Source organism: Eucyclogobius newberryi, unplaced genomic scaffold (assembly GCF_026437365.1).
Source record: "Eucyclogobius newberryi isolate DKJ021-1_F unplaced genomic scaffold, fEucNew1.0.hap1 SCAF_2, whole genome shotgun sequence".
Taxonomy (NCBI): domain Eukaryota; kingdom Metazoa; phylum Chordata; class Actinopteri; order Gobiiformes; family Gobiidae; genus Eucyclogobius; species Eucyclogobius newberryi.
This window is the reverse complement of record NW_027315834.1, coordinates 27,050,972-27,072,275: the sequence shown is the minus strand read 5'-3', so window position 1 is coordinate 27,072,275 and position 21,304 is coordinate 27,050,972. Positions and strand designations below refer to the sequence as shown.

The 21,304-nt window shown below is 41.0% G+C and overlaps 1 protein-coding gene across 1 annotated transcript in view; it reads right to left on the bottom strand.

The window, feature by feature from the left end:
• Positions 1–212: 212 nt before the first annotated feature.
• The window catches only part of pdzrn4 (PDZ domain containing ring finger 4), a 58,542-nt gene continuing 37,450 nt past the window's right edge, over positions 213–21,304 (bottom strand). Inside the window, exons 2-9 of the mRNA XM_072454900.1 lie at positions 16,969–17,234; positions 15,632–15,734; positions 9,617–9,715; positions 7,189–7,251; positions 4,490–4,591; positions 4,223–4,336; positions 2,139–3,119; positions 213–1,202 (exon numbers count right to left, since the gene is read on the bottom strand). Of these exons, the coding sequence (XP_072311001.1) occupies positions 627–1,202; positions 2,139–3,119; positions 4,223–4,336; positions 4,490–4,591; positions 7,189–7,251; positions 9,617–9,715; positions 15,632–15,734; positions 16,969–17,234 (2,304 nt within the window). The 3' untranslated portion in view covers positions 213–626. The remainder of the gene's footprint in view (positions 1,203–2,138; positions 3,120–4,222; positions 4,337–4,489; positions 4,592–7,188; positions 7,252–9,616; positions 9,716–15,631; positions 15,735–16,968; positions 17,235–21,304) is intronic.

The following is a 21,304-nucleotide window of genomic DNA, read 5'->3' as shown; positions in this document are numbered from 1 at the left end:
GAGTTAAATTTACAATAAATAAAAATGAGCTTTATGAACACGGATGTATTTAACATTATAATATAAACAAGACATTGGACATTTAGAAAGGGCATAACATAAATTCAAGTGTTACAGAGATGGAGTATTAAATATGGCAAGAAAATTAACTAAAATGAACAGGCTTCATTGGGTTTGCATTTGTTTAATTAGTGCTAAGTTGTTGAAAGAGTTGAAATTAGACTGTACGCCCAGTTATTTCCTGTAGATTCACATTCAGAGTAAAAAAAGCCCTTACAAAACGTCACTGTAAGTACAAAGAGTGAAAAATATTGTATTTTCCCCATTATAAAAAGTGCCACATTGAACGAGGCAAGAAAAGCCGCTTCATATCCATGAAACAAATACAACATACTGGATGATGGAGTAAATGCTGACACAATACACACATACAGAACTGTGTTGGCCTTTGAATTACATTTGTTTGCACCAACATGCTACAAAAGTGTCAAAAAGCAGTGTATTAGAAAAGTCACTTCACAGTGTACAAAGCTGAGGTCTAATCTTGAAGTCGTACACATTCGCAGTAGTTGAACGCTGTCAGTTTGAAAGGCGGTTTGAGGGAGCGTGTGGGACGGGTGCAGAGGCTACACTGTGGTGACAGAGAGGAAGGCATTATGTACTTTAGAGTCCTCCGGCACTCTGGCTCCGTGGCTCATTAGCTCCTGTATCGTCATCCAGTTATCCAGGATCTTTTTGTTTCGCTTCTTCAGCATCTTCTTGTGGCTGAGTTCGAGGATATTGACCTGGTTCTTGGCCTCCGCGCTGCCGCTCCCCGGCCCCTCCCGCAGACAATCCAGTCGGCTTTTCTGCATGAACTCCCGCCTCTTCCTCTGCTCCCGCGCTCGGGCCAAATGCTGCTTTCGCTCCTCTTTGCTCCAGTATCTCCCCATCTTCATCTCGCTCATGGCGTCGTCGTCCGTGGTCATGCCTCCGCTCCTCTCCTCTCTGATCCGCAGCGCCCGCTCTCTCAGAATGCGGTCGCGGGCAGGTCTCCGGGCGACGTATCGCGTGCCGTCGGCTCGTACTTTGACCTTCCACTCCAGGCGGGGTTCCCCAGGGCGACCCCCGCGGTGCCCCGGCTCTCTGCACAGGCTCAGCAGACTCAGCTGGCTCTGGGAGTACTCGAGGGAGGAGTGCTGTTGGAGCAGCTGCATGTAGCTCTGCAACGAAAACACGGTTATCAGGTTGATGGAATCCCTCATTTGTCCAGGAGTGATCCATCGTAGAAGAAAGATTCAAAGATCGTAATCTGGACAACAGTCTCCAGAGGACTAGCTTTGAAACATTTTTTGTACAATATACTCTTATCACTCAGCACAAAGAAATGCATTTAGTTTTTTATGTTCTGCATCTCTGGTATAATTCTCCATGATTCATTGCATTGACCTTTTAAAAAACAGTTTTTTGTGAATAAATGGAACAAGACAGTTTCCACAGTATAATTGTTACAGCTCAGGAAGACTTTGCATTAATTAGCATCCATAGACAAGCTTTCTAGAAGTATATCCTAGTCAAGTGAGGATAATGCACATGGCTTTTGAGTATTGGGATAACTAAATAATTTACTATCAGTGAATGATTGTGCTTGGACTTATGAAGCCAGTGAAGCCAGATAATTCTAGGGCTGATGGCAAACAATCACATAATTGTCATTTAACAAAGCATTTTATTTTTTTCTTCACATTAGCTAGCCTAAATCAAATTACGTGAGATTAAATATGGATTTTTTTTTCAGCCAATCAGTTTTTGTCAGGCTCTCTGCACTGTACTGTTTCAATCAAGTGGTCTTTTCATGGCTTGAAATGAGACAGTAATTAATCTACAAATCTCAAAATGACATGAAACTGTTTTGAACACTGATAAAAAGAACATCAGCAACTGGAAACAATATGGCGGCAGTTATCAGAAACCAATACCATCATTTGTCTTGCTGTTGTAGTCAATAACCAATAACCAAATGAACCTCTTTGAAGTAACTCTCTCGTCTGTTTGAAAACACACACATCTAATTCACGGCACATGACAAATCTTGATATTTCACCTGTGTTTTAGCTAAGGTTTCGCAAAGATTATTCCCCCGACCGTACTGCACCCACCTGCAATTGCCTGGACCCTCCTTGACAGTGGTACGGACTGGTCTGATACGCTGACGGGTAAGGCAGGCCCCTCCTCTCTCTCCTCCCCTTCTTCTCATTCCGCTCGTCGTCCGCGGGCAGCGCCGGGTCCGACTCCGATCTGGATGGGTTGCTCTGGTCCGGGCTGCTGGATATAACTTGCCCCGGATCCGCTTGCTTGACGCGACCGGGCGCGCCGTGGAGTTTGGGGCCGGGCGCGGGGCTCGGCGACGTTGACGAACTGAGGTTTTTCTGGTTGGTGAGGCTGATGTAGCGTTGTAAGGAGTGCTCCGGCGACTTCTCCATCCCCACGGGCGTCGACCTCGCACTCTCCGCTGTGTTGTAGGCACTGGAGCTGTCCTTTTTCCTCTCGTTGTCCGATCGTTCCGGGTGCTCGTGGATGTCGGCCAGCCTACCGTGCCGCTGGAGTCCGTCGTTGGCGCTTCGGCCCGGCGGTGCGGTTTGCGTTGGTTGGCTGGACTGGCGTAGCTGGTGCGCCTGCATTATGCTCTGACACTCCAGCTCAATGCTCCGCAGCTCTTCGTTTAGCATCCGTAGCTCGTGCTCCATCCCTCCTTCGCTCTCGCCGCTGTTCACGCAGTCTTCGTCGCCGGCGCTCTGTTCCGTCAGACTACATTCAATGCTGTGTCTTATAGAATACACGCCGCACTCCACGCCGTTGCGGATCTGGCATTTGAGCTCGAGAAGTTGTTGGAAGCGGTTCTCCAAACCGAGCATGGGGCTGTTGCCGTTGTCTTGTGTTTTCGATGGCGTCTTTGGAGTCTTGTTGTGTGGATGCTCTGCTAGCCATCTCTCCCGTAAACACTGGGCGGGGCTTTTCTTCTGTATCCGGGACAGCAGGGGCTGGTGGTCTGGGCTGTCTGTGCCGTGGCCAAACCCGCTGTCCTGGTTGTTGGAGGAGCAGGTGGCGGTGTCGGTGGTCATCCCCTCCTCAAGTTGAAGCTGAGAAAGCACAACAATATCGTTTTTTGTAACTACAGTATACTGTTTATTTTTTACCCAAATTGGATCTTTTTCAGACATGGCAAAGTCTCAGTCAGTGCTACAAAGGTACAAATCAATGTGTCCCAGGACTCATGGCAATGCACTTTCGCTCCTCAATCCACTAGATTTCAAGAAGATGTAATGATTGTACTGTTCTTTTGGTCACTTTGGTATTTCTCTCTCTAGATATTATTTCAAATCTTGTATCTCAATCTTATATGTTATGTATTGGAGCAACTTTTTGGGGTTTCCTAAAGCAGATTCAACAAATGAGGATGCAGGTTTTTAAATCTGTGAAAGTATTTCTTGCTCTCACAAACCCTTTGGTACATCGCTACATACAAGTATTTTTTTCATCCACTAACACAACTTTAGAACAGCACTTTTTTCAGATGTGGAAGTGAAGCAAGGTGGACCACCCTTGCACAGCCAATCAGCTCTCAAAGCCATATACAGTGACTTATATACAAATTTGCAAGTGATAAAAATGTTCAATTAGATGAAGGCAGCATGTAGAGATCTGACTTTTGTCACAAAGTTCTCCTTTTACAATGCGTTTGCTAATTTATGAGAAAAACACATTGGTCACGTCACCTTAAATCTTACTTTTTTGTTTGTGAGTTTGCAATTTTTACATGCAAGGATATCAAGTTAATAGTTCACCTGTGACCATGAAACATTGTATTTCGACAACTGCTCACTCAATGTGTGAGTAAATAAATAATAAATTCAATTGATGGTTTGTCAGGGTAAAGTCGGATTAATTATTCAGTTTTATCATGGTCGTTTCTGGCTGTCGGCGAACAAACTGCCCAGTAACAGGGCCTGACAAACATTAGGGACAGCAAGAAGTTCATCAATCTTGGTTTTTACTCGAACGCCCCAAGAACTTCTTACGTGAACTTCTAGGTGAACTTTTAACACCCCCTAAACACAGAATCCAGCCTATTAGTTAGACCTTAGGTTAGTGATGCTCCACACTTCACTTCTATATATTTTGTGACTCTCCCATTCCTCCGTCTCATTTTAGATGCTATACTTTGGACTGCTCCTTCTCGTACCTCTTTCCTTCTGTCAAACTTCTGTTCTCTGTGTTTCCTCCTCTGCTCCAGGATCTCCATCTTCAGCTCCACCAGTTCTTGTTGGTCGTCCTCCAGCCACGCCTCCTCCTCCAACTGAAATCAAAACATCTTGTCAGGGCCACAATTGTCACGATTGTTGTGATCTTGAGCTCAGCTTCTCGTGTTGGCGGAGGGAACGCGGGTATGGCAGGTGTGGCAGGTGTCTGTTTTGGACGTGACAGGGGCAGACTGTTTGTGTGAGTTCACCTGCAGCTCTGGCCTTGTCACCAGTAAGATGACGCTCCTCGTGTCTTCACTTGACAATAGAGCCACTGCCTTTTCTCTGTTGTGCACTTCACAGCCGTTAATCTGAAGACAATAACAGTGGGATAAAACAAATGGCATGTTAGAGTCAGAGTCTGAGTCTTATACATTCTCAAACAGCATCTTTGTCTGGAAGATATGAAACATCGCTATTGTTGTAAAGTATCATTCTTGTGTGACTTGATTATTTTCCCACCTTTTCCACACAAATGAAACTGAGAATGAAAATGAAAAACTATTTTGTAAAACATGTACCTGTTTGTGCTGCTATGTGCCTTTTCTAAAATATATTAAGAGTTTACAGGTATGACATTGTTGTCTTGCAAGCCAATATTGTACTTTTTATGGAGCTAAACAGGGACCATCCACCACTTGGTTTTGGAAATACATTTTCCATTCATGTTCCCCATATACTTTATGGGGAAAAATTAACAAAATATATCTTAAACATTTGAAAGTAAGCTCGGGGCTAATCATTGTAGTAAATAAAAACCACAATGTGTTGATTTTAAAATCTGTTTTTGAAACTTAATTCATTCAAGTTTCGAATAAAGTAAATTAAGTTTTTTAATAAAAAAACAAAAACAAACTTATGGACATTATTTATCACATAGCTGGTGAGTCTCTATCTTGTCTTTATTGATCCGATATCAAGTAGTACTACCAAGTATCACGATACCAATACATTTTGTGCTAAAATGCATTGAAACTCTTTCAGCATTAAATATTTTACCTTGGAGTCGTTATCTTTGCCCCGCCCCTGCCATGAACTAATCCAAAAATGAAATAAGCTGATTAACTGCCATTTTTGTAGCCATTTTAAATTTTGATATTTGTGCATGAGAATCAGTATCAATACATCAATATTTGGTATCGATCTGCCCATCACTGCCTTGAAGTGGGCAGTGCTGAGCTCAGAGGCGTGTTTGGGCCCTTGTCTTCTCCAGTTCCAATAGTCATGATGTATATGCAGATTAACCAATCAGAGAAACGCACGGCCTGAGCAACAACCTACAAACTTTGTGAATTACATTTAGCCAAGCGCTCCAAACGTGTTACTTTTAAATACTTTACAGCCACTTTTAACAACATGTAGTCAAAAAGTAAATTCTCATTTGTCAAATTTGAGCAGACAGGCGTTTCTCTGCATTTCCCCACAGCCACATAAACACCGCTTTTACCGCCATTAGCCCTGCACTTCTTCTTCCTTCTCCTCTCCATCCTCCGCCTGCATCGTGCCCTGACATCCTCCTGACTCTGCAGCGGTCGTGGGGGGGGAAGAAGCGTGGGTAGGCAGCTCGCCCCGCTATTGCAGAGTCAAACTTGATGAGAATCTACTCCTCCATCCAGACACACAATTAAGTGTTGTTGGACAGGTGGCGTTCATCTTTTCCTCTCTGGAGTAATGGGGCTGTCAGGAGCAGATAATAGGAGCAGCGCTACAGCAGGCCCCGCGCTCACACTATCGCTCACACTACACTCGGGTAATGGCATCCTCTCGCGTTCAGGGTTGAGATGTTGGAGCCGTGTCAAACTGCCTAATGCTTCGGTATTTATCATTGATTTCCCTGGACTTATTAACCGGAGCTGCGCAGTTTGCAAAAAAAGCTTGATGAACGGGTTTTGCGCGGCGTCCAATTTGCGCTCAGGCTTTTTAATACAGGCCTAAGTATGAAGGAAGATGTTTCAAATGCGTAGTTTACATAGTTTTTAAGCAGTGTTCGAGCGGGATTAGTTTTACCCGTAGGAACCTTGGGTGGATTGTAATCATAACTGTGTTTCGAGTCTTGTGCCATTCGTTCATGTTTGTAAAAATTGGGTAAAAGTTATGGGCCGTGCAATGAAGCTAAAAAACTGCCTTTTCAGTCGTGCTGCAAATACTTTTGGAATTTGACATGACGTCATTTCATAGCTTTAGTAAACAGTGAACAATCAGTCGTGTGAGCGTAATGTCAGCTAACCTGTGTATTCTTAACATCTTTTAATGATGTCTTCGTCTTCTTGGTGAGATTGTGATTGTTTTGGTCTTTCGTCCTGTTTCTCTAAACACAGTGTGTGATTTTAGCGCGTTCTAATTTTACTCAATTAAACTCAATTGTATATCAAGAACTTTTAAAGGAGACATATTATGTAAAATCGACTTTTAAGAGCTTTTGGCCTTGTTATAATGGTATTGTCTTGTCAATTACTCCGAGCTTTATTTCAGTTGATTCATACATGTTTAAGTCATTTTATATTCTCCAGGCTTTCATGCATGAGTGAGGAAATGTCTGTTTTCACCTACCCCCCATCCCCACCCACTGCTCTGTACTTAGTCGCGATTGCTCAAAAATAGATTCCGACTGTGGCTCAAAAAAAAAAATTACATGTGGCCATTTTGTCAGCAATAAAAACACATAATTGAAAAATGACTGATTGTTACGGTGAAATGTATGAAGAGGTTTATCAGTTCTGCAGTTTTCAACAGGAAGTCAGTGAACATATTTCTATGATTAAGCCGTTTTAGAGCAATTTTGTAGTTTTAAAATCATGATCTACTAGTTTGATACCTGAAAACTCAATCAATTCAGCCAAAACGTTTACCATTTATCTTGCTTAGAGAGTCAAACACGCATAAATCACAGCGTGTACGAGATGCTCACCTGTACAATTCGATCTCCTTCTTTGATACGCCCGTCTTTGGCAGCGAGACTGTGCGGCTCCACCTGCACAAAAAAACGAAGGAAACTCGTCATTAAGAATTCTGTTTCTTCTCGTGCCACATTGTTTTGTATCATGTGATTTTTTTTTTTGCATCAGGGCGGAGGAACTTCCTTAGATGTCTTGTCTTTGTATTTTGAGGTGAGACACTGCAGTTTGTCAAAGTTTGGCAGTTGATGTAGCTCCAGAGAAAGCAAAGCAAAGCAGAAAAACAAAGACGGTTCCAAATAGACATTACAAGTCGCGTGTTTTTAGAGCACAAGAGACAATTCTGATTCCGGTCGGATGAATAAACATGTCATGTGCATCCCAGTGGAATCGCACGCTCGTCCAGAACTCTGCCACCAATTCATTGTCTTTGTTATTTTTCCACGATCAAAATGGAGAACAACAGAGGGCAGAAATAAACCAAAAATCACACCTTTCCAGAGTCTCACCGCCGCCCTCCTGTACTGTACACATGCATAATAATGAGGCATTAGCATTTCTATCCTCCTCACAAAAATAGACGCGTTCGACAGTGAGCGACGGTTTTGGCGGTTTGTCGAGAGTAGGCAGGTGCGAGGCGTCGTTGCTTTGTGCTTTTCGTTTCAACATCGATGTCTGTAGGTTGAAGCGAAACAGGTGCAAAACCAGAAGAATGAAAGCGGATGCAAGGTTCATGCCAATATTATAGAACATGAGTTAAAAGTGCACTATGTTGTTGTGGGAAATCAGCTTCTTCTGGTTTTATCCCGCTCTTTGGTGTTCTGGTGTGTTCGACATTCTAAATTTGAGACCTGAATATGTTGCGCACCTACTTTAAGTGCTCTTGTATCATATTGTGTCTTTAATTTTCCGTTGTAGTGATTATGTACGGTGCTATTTCTGCTAATGTCATTTAACAGAGGAAATTTGCAATTATTTTGTACATATGTGAACTTAAACCCTTTTTTATACGCGCCGTTTTAGTTAGTGGTGGTGGTGGTGCTACAATGCTAACGACAGGCAGGTTTCTGTTGTTACTGATTCTTATCATATTTACTATCCATTATTTACCATTATGTGTATTTTCTATATCTTTCGTGCAAAAATAATTAGGAATGGGTTGCCACTAGGGGTTAACAATGAATCAACTAATTGTGACAAAAAAAATAATTTAGTGGCATTTTGATCATTACAATGATTATCTGAAGATTGTGAAACCTACAAAGATACATTTTTATAACAAAGACAGTGGCATTATTGGGTGGAAATGTCAAAATAAACTATTTCTTATCTTCATCAATGATACACTTTATTGGTAGATATTCTTTAAAGCCTCCAGTCACCATATTTCAACCTTTATTTGGTTGATAATGTATTTAAAAAATCTCGGTGTAGAATAGAAATAATCGTTTGCCTGTCGACGAATCACAAATGAATCGCTGTCAAATCGACTACTAAAATAATCGTTAGTGGCCATTTTCCACCAGAAAAAAAGTTTGTATTCATAAGTTTGTACACTTCCTGACACAACCACAATTAGTAGGGACAAAAATGGAAGAAAAAAAGCATTTATTTGAATTTTGAAAGAACGCTCAATTTTCCTGCTCTGAATATATATACTACCGGTATTTGCCATTTCAAAAACATTCTATGTTTAAATATATGGAACCTAAAAGCCGCATAAACGCCTCATTCACATTTCCTTTTGCCATTTGCTCGTAACTCATTGGAACCTGCACCTGGAGTAACATTCGCTCAGTGTGATTTGCCTTGAAAATCTGTCATTGTTCTTTATTAGCAGCTTCACACGAGAAACTGTTCATTCCAAGTCTAATCAAACATGTAAAGTGCTGCTTCCTGCTCGCGTTTAGTGTTTGGTATTCAGGCCTGATGACGTACGGTGAGAAAGTGTCAATTGCCACATGTTAGAAAGTAATGGAGGCTGCTCAGAGCTAATTAAAGGCTTCAATTAAAACACGTTAGAGGATGAACGGAATCACATTGCAGACCTGACTCCACTTTTTAGACTGATACATTTGTTTTGAATGAGTAAATGTTTTCTCTCTTGCTTCTTTAATCAGTTTCTGTTTCCAAAAACGATAACTCAAATGGGATTTTACATTATCTTTTAATAAGACTGATGCACTTGACTGGGCCTCAACCTCGGATTGCCGGGACGTTTACCATGAGCCTGCATTCAATTAACCATTTAAAAGTGTAATTTTGCAGTAATTAAGTATCAACCATGTAACCTTTCCAGCTTGTTTCATTGGATATTACCTGAAATGTTTTACCGTATGGCATTATCTTTCTCCATTAACAATAAAAGCACTTATACGTTGAATGCAATAAACCAACAACATCTCTATCTAATTTATATTGCGTACCTTTAAATTCACATACCTGGCTCACGTAAATGGCCATGTCCTCCTCGTCGTCGGTCCGGTAGCACAACGTTAGCCCCAGTTTCTCCAGACTGTTCTGTCGACACAGCTCCACTTCCTGTTGGACAAAAACAAGTGAATGTAGCTCATGTTATGACCATTTTGGCGAGCTGCAACATCGGCCAGAAATGTGTAAAAGATGGTGGTGACGGCGCAACAATCATGGTCGTACACAGGCTAATTGTTCAGAGGGATTGAAAGGGGTGTGGCCATGTACTGTTTTTGAATAAACTTAGGAAGAAAATCCACATATGTTGAATTTTATGACTTTTGTTAGTTTTTGGTCCACACATTTCCCACATCAGCCTTGTGGCTTAAAGAAGACGCATGCTTTTGAACTTTGACATCATCATTTTGCATTTTGTCAGAATCAAAATCATTATCAGAATAGGTTTATTGCGGTTGTGAAGAATGGGGTCAGTTCTCCTGCACAGTGTCTTAAGGTGGAGGAGGAGACACTTTTCAGAGGTTGGGTTTCCAAAACATTCAGTTTACATCATGTCTCTGAACTGAGGGAGTGCAACTCTACATGTGTCATTCGTAGTCATATTTTTTCAAATAATCATAACTAAGTTTAGGAATGTGGGCGGAGATGGGGGGTAGGTGGAAATAGGAATTCTCTGAGCACTTGTGGGACAATACAATATTACTCAAACATGCAGGAATGAATCAAAATATAACTTTACGTAAACTAATGGTGAGGAAACACTGTTGTAACTGTTGTTAAAAGCTCAAGTGAATGTCGCATTATATGTCCCCTTTAAGATCTTTTCACCTGTGAACAACCGCCGTTTGATAAAGAATAATAACATATTTTTAAAGCTGTTGTAAGAAAATCATCTCATGTTGTGCTGACAGACGAGACGTTTTTGGCCTCACGTGGATAGACCCCGAGATATTAGCGATATTAACCATACCCCAGGTCAAACGGTATCTACATGTTAACGATTAAAAGGCAAAACGCACTCGAGAATTTCGCTCCATTTCGAACTACGGACAGTCAAGAATGATGCGACGTCACATGAACCTAACCTTTACCCTTAGCTTCCCCCCCTCCCTCTTCCACGTCTCCAAATTCAGCCCAATTCCACCACCACCTGCTTTTTTATCTCTGCTGTGTACTAATGTAATCACACTACGATAACTCGACTGTGCGGTAATCCTTATTAAAAAACCCCATGCGGCTAAATTCATTTCATTGCTGTGAAGTTGTTAGAGAAGGGGGGGACCCGGCCTGATAGCCGAGACTGACAGGGGAAGTAATTAATTTCCGTGGCATTTAACCCTCTGCGCAGACAACCCTGACCTTCAAAAGCTGCGGGCCTGTAATATTGTTGCGTTAATCTCGCTTACCAGGTTTTGCATACCGCACGGATAAAAAAAAAAAACACTGCGCCCATGTTAATACCCTGCCTGTTTTTGCCTCTCTGACGGTAATGTGAATCCTAATGATTTCCAGATGTGCTGCCACTGTAGAAGAGCCTCCATTTAGCTGTAATTGGGTCATAATTTGGAACAGTGGGCAATAAATGATACACCAATACAGCCGCGACAAAATCCTTTAATAGACTTTTACCATGCATTACGACAAAGCTGCCTCATGATTTGGTCGACGCTGACCGTTTTAAGTGCATAATGTAAAATAATATGTCAAAATTGGGAGCTGTTCCATCTTTTGTTGAACATTGAACATCTGTCACGAGCGTTGTAATGAGCTAGGTTTCAGAGCGAATTGCCGCTAAAGCTAATGTTCGTGGCACACGATGAGGTCCTCTTGACTGTCACTGTTTCACACACACAGTCCTTGAAATGAGCAGGGGGTTTGCGTTCATCGTTGGGTGCTTTAACATTCGTCACACAAATGAGTGCGTTAAGTGAATATAGGCTCGTAGTAACGGGAGTCGGACGTTGTTTAGCGAATGGCGTAGTGATCTGTTTGCGATGACTGATCAAGGATGATGAGCGCGGCAAGCTTGAGTAGGCTACGTAACACAGATGGTGACAGTTTGTTCAAGAACATCCATCCATCCATCCATCCAGGATTTAGGTTGTTTTCAAGTGACATCACAATATTCTCCAATCCCTATAGGTTTAAATTTGACGGGCAGGTCAAATTATATGGTGAATTTTGCGATTTAACTTGCAGATTTGTCGAGCTGGTTATGGTTCATGTCTCTGCAATTACTGGGCCTGTTCAAATGAAACTAAAACTGGCACAATTTTTGATATCTTCTCTGTCTGCATAAACGGATAATCAAATGGTGTCAGAAAGTAGTGCCATTACTGAACTCCAAATACGGGATTGTTGTCAGTTGAAAGGACTTTGAGCCATCAGATTAATATGGAAACTTTGAGGACCCAATACCCAACGAATAACAATATGGTTTGACCATTTGTGGATTTTATGTTTGGTTATTTATTTCTGTAACTATAAATATCCTGTGAAACTACGACATAATCAAATTCTCGCACGTGAACACAATCTATCCATGAGGCGCAGAGAGATGCAAATCTACCACCGCTTCAGGAAACTGAAACCCGCCAATACAGGAGCAGAGTTATTGGAAAAACACAATCTATTTTCTTAGACAAATCCATGTCTCACAAACTGAGATATAAAAACTTCAAAAGTTTATATTCATGAGTTTTAGCTTCCTTATGTACACAGCATTTTGAGGACTTTTCACCAAAGACAAAGTTTAAGTTGACTTGGCGTTCGATGCTCATGCTAACAATAACTAGCAACGCAGCGAGTCCGGTATTTGCAGGACTCTGGAGACTGTCCCGTGTGTTTTTTCTGAGGCATTAGTCATTATGAAGAATCCAGAGGGTGTCAGCTGAACCCATTGACCCCATTTAGCTGAGGTCAAAGCCTCATTAAGAGTCATTGAAACAAAAGTTTTCGATACTTTAATATGAGGATTTGCTTCATTTGCTTTTGATGGAATGTTTGATTTGACGTAGCTCCAGGTAGTTTTGGCCAAATGGTCGAGTGATAGTGAAGAGACAGAGCATTTTGCATCTGTGAATGTCTAAACTTTTCACCATTCATAAAGGTCTGATATTTTCATTTAAATGGTTATTTGCTATGGTAACAGACGATCCTGTTCCAATTCCCATTATAAATGACTGCGAGCATAAATACTTCTTTTAAAGGTCGACAAGAGAATGGAAAAAGATCAATAATAATCAACTGTGAGACTTTATGGATATAGATTTTTTTTCTTTCAGAATCTGAAAATGATGTGTCTCCAAAAAACTTCAACAATAAAACTGATACATTTTCTCATCGTTGTGTAGGAAGAGGCTTATCTTGAGATTGACGGTCTAGTGACAATCTTTCCAATAAAATGTCTGATAACATTTACCATCTACAATTTGCAGCTGTGATGTTCGTGGCAGATTTGACATGGAAGTTATTTTATGGCTGCACATGAACAATCGACTCGACGCAGAGCCTGTCAATCAAAATTAATGTTCCCAGGAATTGCAGGCTTATTCCGTTTCATCCTTGAGGAAAAGCACTGATATTACGGCGGGATACACTTGGACGGGCAGAGGTAAGGGCGCGGTGTTGGCAGGTGGGGGGCAGGGACCATGACTTTGTTCTCACAGTGTTGCTATTACAACACATACAAGTCATCCACCCTTCTCATGCGCTGGGGGACTTTTCTCATTTTAGACGGTTTAGTTCAGCAGACCACAGCTGGCAACAGAGGCATCCTAATGACTCACAACGCAGCTCACTGAACCAGGAAGTACCTATTAAACCACAGGAGATCGCCAACTATAGCCTACGCTGTCCATTACTGTCACCAGCAATGACCCCAAGGTCCACGGGCTCACCTTGATGCATGTCAAGATTCAGACGGGAGAATAAAGGAGTTTTTAAAGTGTCATGCGCCAGTATAAAGGATATATATATATATATATATATATATATATATATATATATACAAAAATATAGAAATCTCAAAGGACAAATATGCTGACAGATCAAGCAGACAAAGTTGTCTGTGGACAATTACGTAGTGGAGTTTTAGCAGTTCAATACATACAGCAGCCGGCTGAATAACCTGGTCTGGTATTTTGAACAATTAGGAAGTGCACTTTTGTCTAAGCCTGCGTGTCTTTGAAAAGTCAAAGAAACTGAACCTGCAAATGTTTTGCCTCTCACTTTTACCACCTCTTGTATCACTGTTCATGGTTCTAACTTCCTGTTCTGATTTCAGAAAGATGAAGATTTAGAATTGCTGCCATTATTAAATATGTTTTGAATGAGGAAAAAGTCCTCAAGCTGAAACCCATGAAAAGGAGATGTTTTATGTAATAAAGACTGAATAAATAATTTGGTTTGAGTTGGTAATTGCTATGGCAACCGGACATGTATATGTAATTGTCATGATAGTGTTCATTTGAATTACTGACTTAAAGATGCACTATGTACATGTTCTGGTGGGGAGTGCGCCCCCTGCTGGTCTTCATGGAAATGATATTGCAATCAGACACTTAAAGGTGTTTTTATTTCTTGGAGAAGAACATTTTATACCATACCATGGAACATTCCAGGTACAGTAATCTTCTAGACAAGCAGGTGATGGACCCTCCACCAGAAAGGTTACATAGTGTCCCTTTAATTTAACTTATTAAATATATCTTATTTTAAATACCTTATTTTTTATCCCTGCCTGAGGCTAACCAGGCTTTATCTCCGCATCTAAATACAATTTAGCCTCCGATAGATTTCCTTGAAAATATTATTTTGTAGCCCTTGTATATCCTTGGAGTAGATTTATGAATCCATACAAAGTTCAAGTACAAACACAAAATGGTACATCAAAACTTTTAAGAACAGAATTGGATGAACTAAATTGAAGCGAAGCGACGACTCAATACGAGCCCTTCTCATGTTGTATGTTCCTTTGATATCGTTTTATAAAAGTGGTTGTCTTTATTAAACCCAGGGTCTCTGTAGTGCAGTGGGACCGCGGCGACATGCTGCACTTTCTAAAGAGCTCGGTCCAATCTCTTGTACTGTGAAGATAGGGAATACTATTGTTAGTGAAGGACTCCTGAGTACCATCCATCAGACTGGCCTTGGATTATCCCGAGGGAGAGATTCTGAATAGACTGGAAAAATGTACTAAAGCCTCAATGTAACAAGCCACGGCCCACAAGCTTTCCAAAGCATTGTACAACCTCTCACAAAGGCACTACACACATTACATCTAGTCCTGTTCTTAAACTCGTGTTATTAAAGCTGTCTTACCACAAAAGGAGAAAGTAGGTATTTAAGTTTATGTTCAGACTTGCACTTGTTTGGTGCTGAGTTGAATTCAGATGTGGACTTGATTTTGGCCTGTGTTAGACCTGGTTTAGCCCTGGCCTTGTCCAGGTTTAGTTCCTGGTTCAGTCCTGGTTAAGTTCCTGTGTGAACCCTTAAGCTAATTTGTCCCTAGCTCTCTTTGCACAGCCCTAGTGCACATGCATGATTTTGTTTTTTTGCACAATTCTTTCTTCTGGGTTTGCGACCGTTTTATGCAGCTAAAATCTGGAACAGTATTCCTGAAGATCTGAGACAGATTCTACTCTGACAATGTACAAATCTAAGCTAAAAACTGTCTTGTTTAGCTGTGGATATGACTGAAAGGATTTTTCTTTGCACTCTTCTCTTTCATTTCTTAAACCATTTTGTGATTTCTGTCATTTCTTTGTGATTTGAATGCTTTTTTTATAACAATAATTGATGAGAGGAAGCAAAATCAACATAGTTACAAGAATTAAGTTGGGCATCTCAACTCTGCAATTGTTTAATTTCGAGAACTTAAACATTGATATATTCACTAATCTGGATGTGATGGATGAACTCTTAGGATGTAAACCCAGTTGCACCAAACTCATTTCTCAACAGCAGAAAGTCTATATATCTTTGTAGCTTAAACTTAAAGTAAAGACCGCTCAAACAGACAAGTACCTCATATATGTATTCTTCCGTTCTCTCCCCGTCTGCAGGAGTACTGGAGATGTATTCGGGACATTCATAATACTCATGCTCCATTGTGTGGATTGAATGGCAGCTAAAGAGGACAAATAGAAATCATTAGAATGTACAGTACATAAATGCCAGTTTGACTTTGCAACAAAACTTTTTTTCAATTGAAATATATGCACTCCCCGCAATAAATCACCCGCGCTATAAGTGTCTTTCCATAATCTCTGAACTGGTGGCTTTGTAAGACTAATTGATTTAATGCGCTGGCTAACAAAGGCCTATAAAGCGCAGGACAATGGAGCTAGCGCCAGAATGCCTGCTCCATCAGACCATTGGCTTTTAATCGGCCAGCAAAAACCTCCCATTAAAGAAATGGATGTAACATGCACAAGCAATTACTGCATACTGCTTTGGCACGGCGTAATGATATCTGAGGCGAGCGCTGCAACACAATGGGAATCAAAGAGACCTGTGTGCGAGCCTCCCGGAAGCCTCTGGCTCGCAGAGGAACTGGAATTTTCTCTGCAACGTGTCGTGAGGGAAAGTTGCACTGAGGGAACGACTCACCTGTCCTCGTTTTCTGTACATTTTCAACTTGCAAAATGACGATTTTGCTTTTATTTGTGCAATTTTGATTTTTGTTATGAACTGTATCAGCAAATTCTTTTAATCTCTAAAGTTTTTCTGGATTATAACTATATTGTGTGACTGGTAGTAATAGAAGTTGTCAGTTTGTATAAGAAACTGCTAGTTGCTTAATGCCGGCGTAGCTGATGTGAAATTGAACATTAAGCCAGCATTAAAATATATAAAATAATGCTTTATAGTTCTTCAGTTGTTTGGATTGCAACAGGAGCGTGTATATGATATTTATACAACATTTATCTACTGGTAAATTGAGCTAAACACATGCAGCTTCAGTACATCTTCATAGTGTTTTTATATGCAAAATATTTATAGAGATATTTTTTCATTAAATCAGATTTTTCAACATTTCTTGTGCCATTTTGGTTGTTGCTGTATCAAAATGCATTATATTACATACCCTGCCCTACCAAAAACACACACATTTTGTTGCTGCCAGCGTCCTTTCCCCCCCTGTTTGTATATTTTGTCTTGTATTTCTGTTTTTATCATGTTTTAATATTTTACCAACTTTTATGATCCATTTTAGGATTTCAAGTGTTAGTTTGTCATGAATTCTACAGCTGCAATTTACTTTCCTTCCCTTCGGTGCAACACTGAACCTAACTTTGATTCAAAGACGCTATAACGAGTGCAAACCGCCGTGCAGGTGCAACGCAGGCCTTTGCCCTCACCTGTCGGACAGCAGGAACGGACAGATGTCGGGCACAGGTGGCGTGGCCGGCCTCAGTTTGGCCAGCGCCATGATGTGTTCGAAGGTGATGTCCGTCTGCGTGCAGCGGTCCACCACGCAGATGTCCTGTGGGGAGCCGGAGCGGGACAGGGGGATCGTGGAGCGGGACGGGGTGCGCCGCAAGACCTGAACGACGATCGGGTCTCTCCTGAGGGCCTCCACCACCGCCCCCTCATGGTCGACCTTGGAAAAGTCACGTCCGTTCACCTGCGAGAGAAGACGCAGACTGCGTGAAGACTATTGTGGAGAGTATTCAGCTTAGTCTAGACACAGGAAGAAGATGGAGGGATGCATGGGGCTATGTGATATTCTAGTCTTTATTTTTCATGTACCGTATTTTCCGCACTATAAGGCGCTCTGGATTAAGCGAAACAAAATCGCTTCAAGGTCAGTGAGCACAACCATAATCAATCCATATATAAGGCGCGGTGGATTATAAGGCGCACCGTCGTTTTTGGAGAAAATTTAAGGCATTTTAAGTGAGCCTTATAGTGCGGAAAATACGGTAATGGTACAGTATCATAACTAAGTGCAGGGACATGGGTGGGGATAGGTGGTAGGCGAAAACAAAACGGGCACGAATCAATCAAACTACAACTTTGAGTAAACTAATGATGAGGAAACGCTGTCGTAACAAGGTTAAAAGATAATTGAAGTTGATTTGCATAATACGTCCCCTTTAATACATCGTTATAGTAAATGTTAGTTTGCCTGCGCATTCACACAGCTACAGTAAGTGACAACGTGTCTTTTTTCCCAAGGACACATTGACAGTGGGCATTGTTCTGGGATCAAACCACAAACCACCACTTTCGTGATTTGTTTTTCCCCTAATGCAATTATTCAGAATGATGATGATGATGACGAGCGCCATGTCCTTGTTCAGGCAAAATGTGCAGGATTAATGCATTTACATTTGTTTTTCCTTCACGTCTTTTGTCTTCTGCGAAACGAACACATATTTTGCAGTATGCCATAAATAAACTAAACTAAAACGGTCTAAATTCTGGAAATCTTGACCCTGCGTTATTGGAAATGCACTCTATCTCTCAACAAATACAATTTACAGAAGCTAAAGAAAGCCCTTGCACATTTTTACCTCTCAGTGTAAGAGCCCTCATTTATAGCTGCACAATCTGACAGACACGAGTGCTCTTTTGCTAACAACCTGTTTCGCTGTCACACTGTCTCTCCTGCAAAGAGGATTCCAAATAAAGCAACGGCACACTGGGTTATTTAAAAGGGCATTTCTCCTGTTATTCTTGATGGAAAGTGCGCATTAGGAACTCATTTTTACTACTGTTTAAAAGGTAAAAGGACTTTTCAGAACCGTTCATCAATTTTCAGTGTCTACTTAGCAACTACTTATTTATATATACACCACTTCTTCTTCAATAGTGGTGCGTAAAATAGACATGTTAGATTTAAATACCTCATCAATTTAACCAGTGCTTCTTTTTAAAGTTGTTTTTGATCAATGCTAACAGCCATAACTGACTAAACGCAAGATGAATGCAAGATAAATGCCAATAAAACATGCAAACCCATGTATTTGGTCTAAGTAGCCGATCATTTACATTGATCAACGCTACCTTTAGAGCCATGTTTACATCGTCTCCCTGACAAACCATTAGTGTTGTTGAACAAAGAATCATTACCACCGCTGTCATAGTTAGAAGAGGAGCAGACGCCGGCTCTCGCTCCGCAAGGAATCTGAGTTTTTGGAGAGCGCCGCATCTTGGATTTGTAAGTTCCGACCGGATTTTACCCAAAGGGGATTAGTGGAAATGAGGTGTTCCTGGAGTCACATGACATCTGCCAATTTATACACACACAGACACACACAGACACACGGACACACACAGACACACACACACACACACACACACACACACACACTCGGTGCTGAAGCTCCACGGTGACACTCCACTCAAACCAATTACTCTGCTCCAGCTCTCCGGCTAATTTTCACTCTGTCACATCCCGCAATTGATTGTTTCTATTGATTTTCGGGAGTCTTAAAGTGCCAGGGGTGTTTGTCAAAGACTTCAATTGTGGAGGCAGGACATTTCTGGGGTTTGTGCAAGAAAAGGAAAAAACATTGGGCTATAGTTTGTTGTAATTTAAATGAGTGAGTGTCAGGAGGCGGCTGCAAGCATCGGAAATGGGTTTAAACACGTCGATGTCATCTTTTCCCAGTCGTGGTCAACGGAAGGTTTGAAAAGCATCTGAACACTGTTTTAGAATTTATGATGTTTCAACTCTCATCCGAAAGTCATTTTTAATCTAGCATTGATGTACTCTCCTGAGCTAAAATTGGTCTTGCGCTAAAGGGGGAGTTATAACTGAAACTTGCCCTGCCCTTGCTTTCAAGTCAGTTTTACTCTTACCGTCTGGGTCTTTAATGTATAGCAAACACTGCTAGCCCTGAACACGTGCAATACTTGACTGACTTAATCATGTGCAATACCGTCATATTCATGTGCAATTACTGTCATACTCACATGCAATTAAGGCCATAATGTGCATATAACATATAACTATGTGAATAAAAGTGTTTACTTATCATTAGTATTAGTATTATTTAGTCTTATGCTAGCTATTTTTACTTTACCTTATTATTATTAACTTTATTTTATTATTATTTTATTTACATTTTTATCTCTATCTTTTTTATTTTTATTTATATATTTATTTATTATTATTATTATTTTTCCTCCATTCCCTATTAAGATATGAGAGGAGTTTTGTTAATAACAGTTTTTTGTTTTGTTTATAAGAGTTCTTCTATTAAGAGTGTTTTTTTTTTTTTAAACTTCCTATAAGTTATCTGTCCTTTCCCCTGTATCTACTGCGTTGTAACGCATAATAAAGGATTATCTTATCTTATCTTATTGTCTGCAGTGTTTTTTTTTTTACAGAGAATCACCTCCTTCACTCCTTTTTCAAAGCACTTTTCCTGCTTAAAACGTTCACCTCACTGTCTTCAAACGTGTGATTTGTGGCTCTTCGATGAACCTTCTGCGTTGATACAATCTTTTGTGCAGTAGTTGTTGAACGTTTTTTTCTGGCCTTGTGTTTCCTTCTTGTTGTGTTGAGTTTGTGGGCACTTCTTGAGCTCTGCGCTGGATTGTTCTAATCACCACAAGCTTGTGCCGTACAGGAAACCGACACACGGATCAATACTTGCTATTTGAGTCCATCCATCCACTACAGTGAGTATTTGTGTGACCTGAAGAATGTTACTGCCAATATCCTGAACATCTGGCCATTGTACGATGTCCTGCAATACTCAAAATTTGACCGGTCAATAGATCTGGCCCTACGTTCAAATACCGTAGCATTTTGTGTGAATTTGCAGAGGAATTTTGCATTTATTATCCACAGCCACTGTTTGTTCAGCTTTAAATGGCTGAATGCTTTACAGAGCCATAAAGTAAATGTTATAATCTCTTCTCTTGGTTGAACAAACTAATTTAACCACGAGGGCATGTCTAACAAAGTATGGAGGAAGTTCCACATGTTTAAGTCGTAACGAGGCCCAGATGGAGTCATTTATCTGGTGTTGGAGTGACGCACCTGTCCCTGTGTTTACCTGCTGTTCCACTGTTCAGTGTGGGCCGGTTGATGCGCTAACGGGGAGCTGATTAATGTCCACAAGATGTAACAAAGACTGCGGATAATGGATCAGAACGAGCAGATTTTATGTACCGCCTTTTGTCTTTTTCGCACATTTGGCGCGTCACATACGCTGCATTTCGAAAATCCCCGCACATAATTAAGCCACAAATGGGATGATAAAGGGAAGAAAAACTGATGAGAGGCGGGAAGTTATTGGTGCTTAGAAAGAGTACTGTTTGAGTGTGAATAAACAGTTTGTTTCTGTCGACCGTAACCACTATGAATGGTGTGGGTACATCCCTCTGGATCGTGAACTTAGATCTGATACATGATGCATTAGAGAGGCCAGAACACGCCGAGGAAACCCATCCAGACTCATAAAGAACTGGAAAACCGACTTTTTGCTTGGATTGAGCTCCATATGGCACATAAAAGTGACGCTTCTTTGGTCAAGTGAACGGTTGCCAGCTTTATTCTTTATAGTATTCAATATGCCGTCTGTTATTTGATTGTACAAGACACTTCCTTTTATGCGTATTGTTTGTTTGGGGTATGTGTTTGTGCAGAATGTTTAGCTGTTAGCGTTACGTCTGCCCCAGGGCAACTATAAAAATGCTCACAACCATACGCCATCTTTTCATTCGATTTGCTGGGGA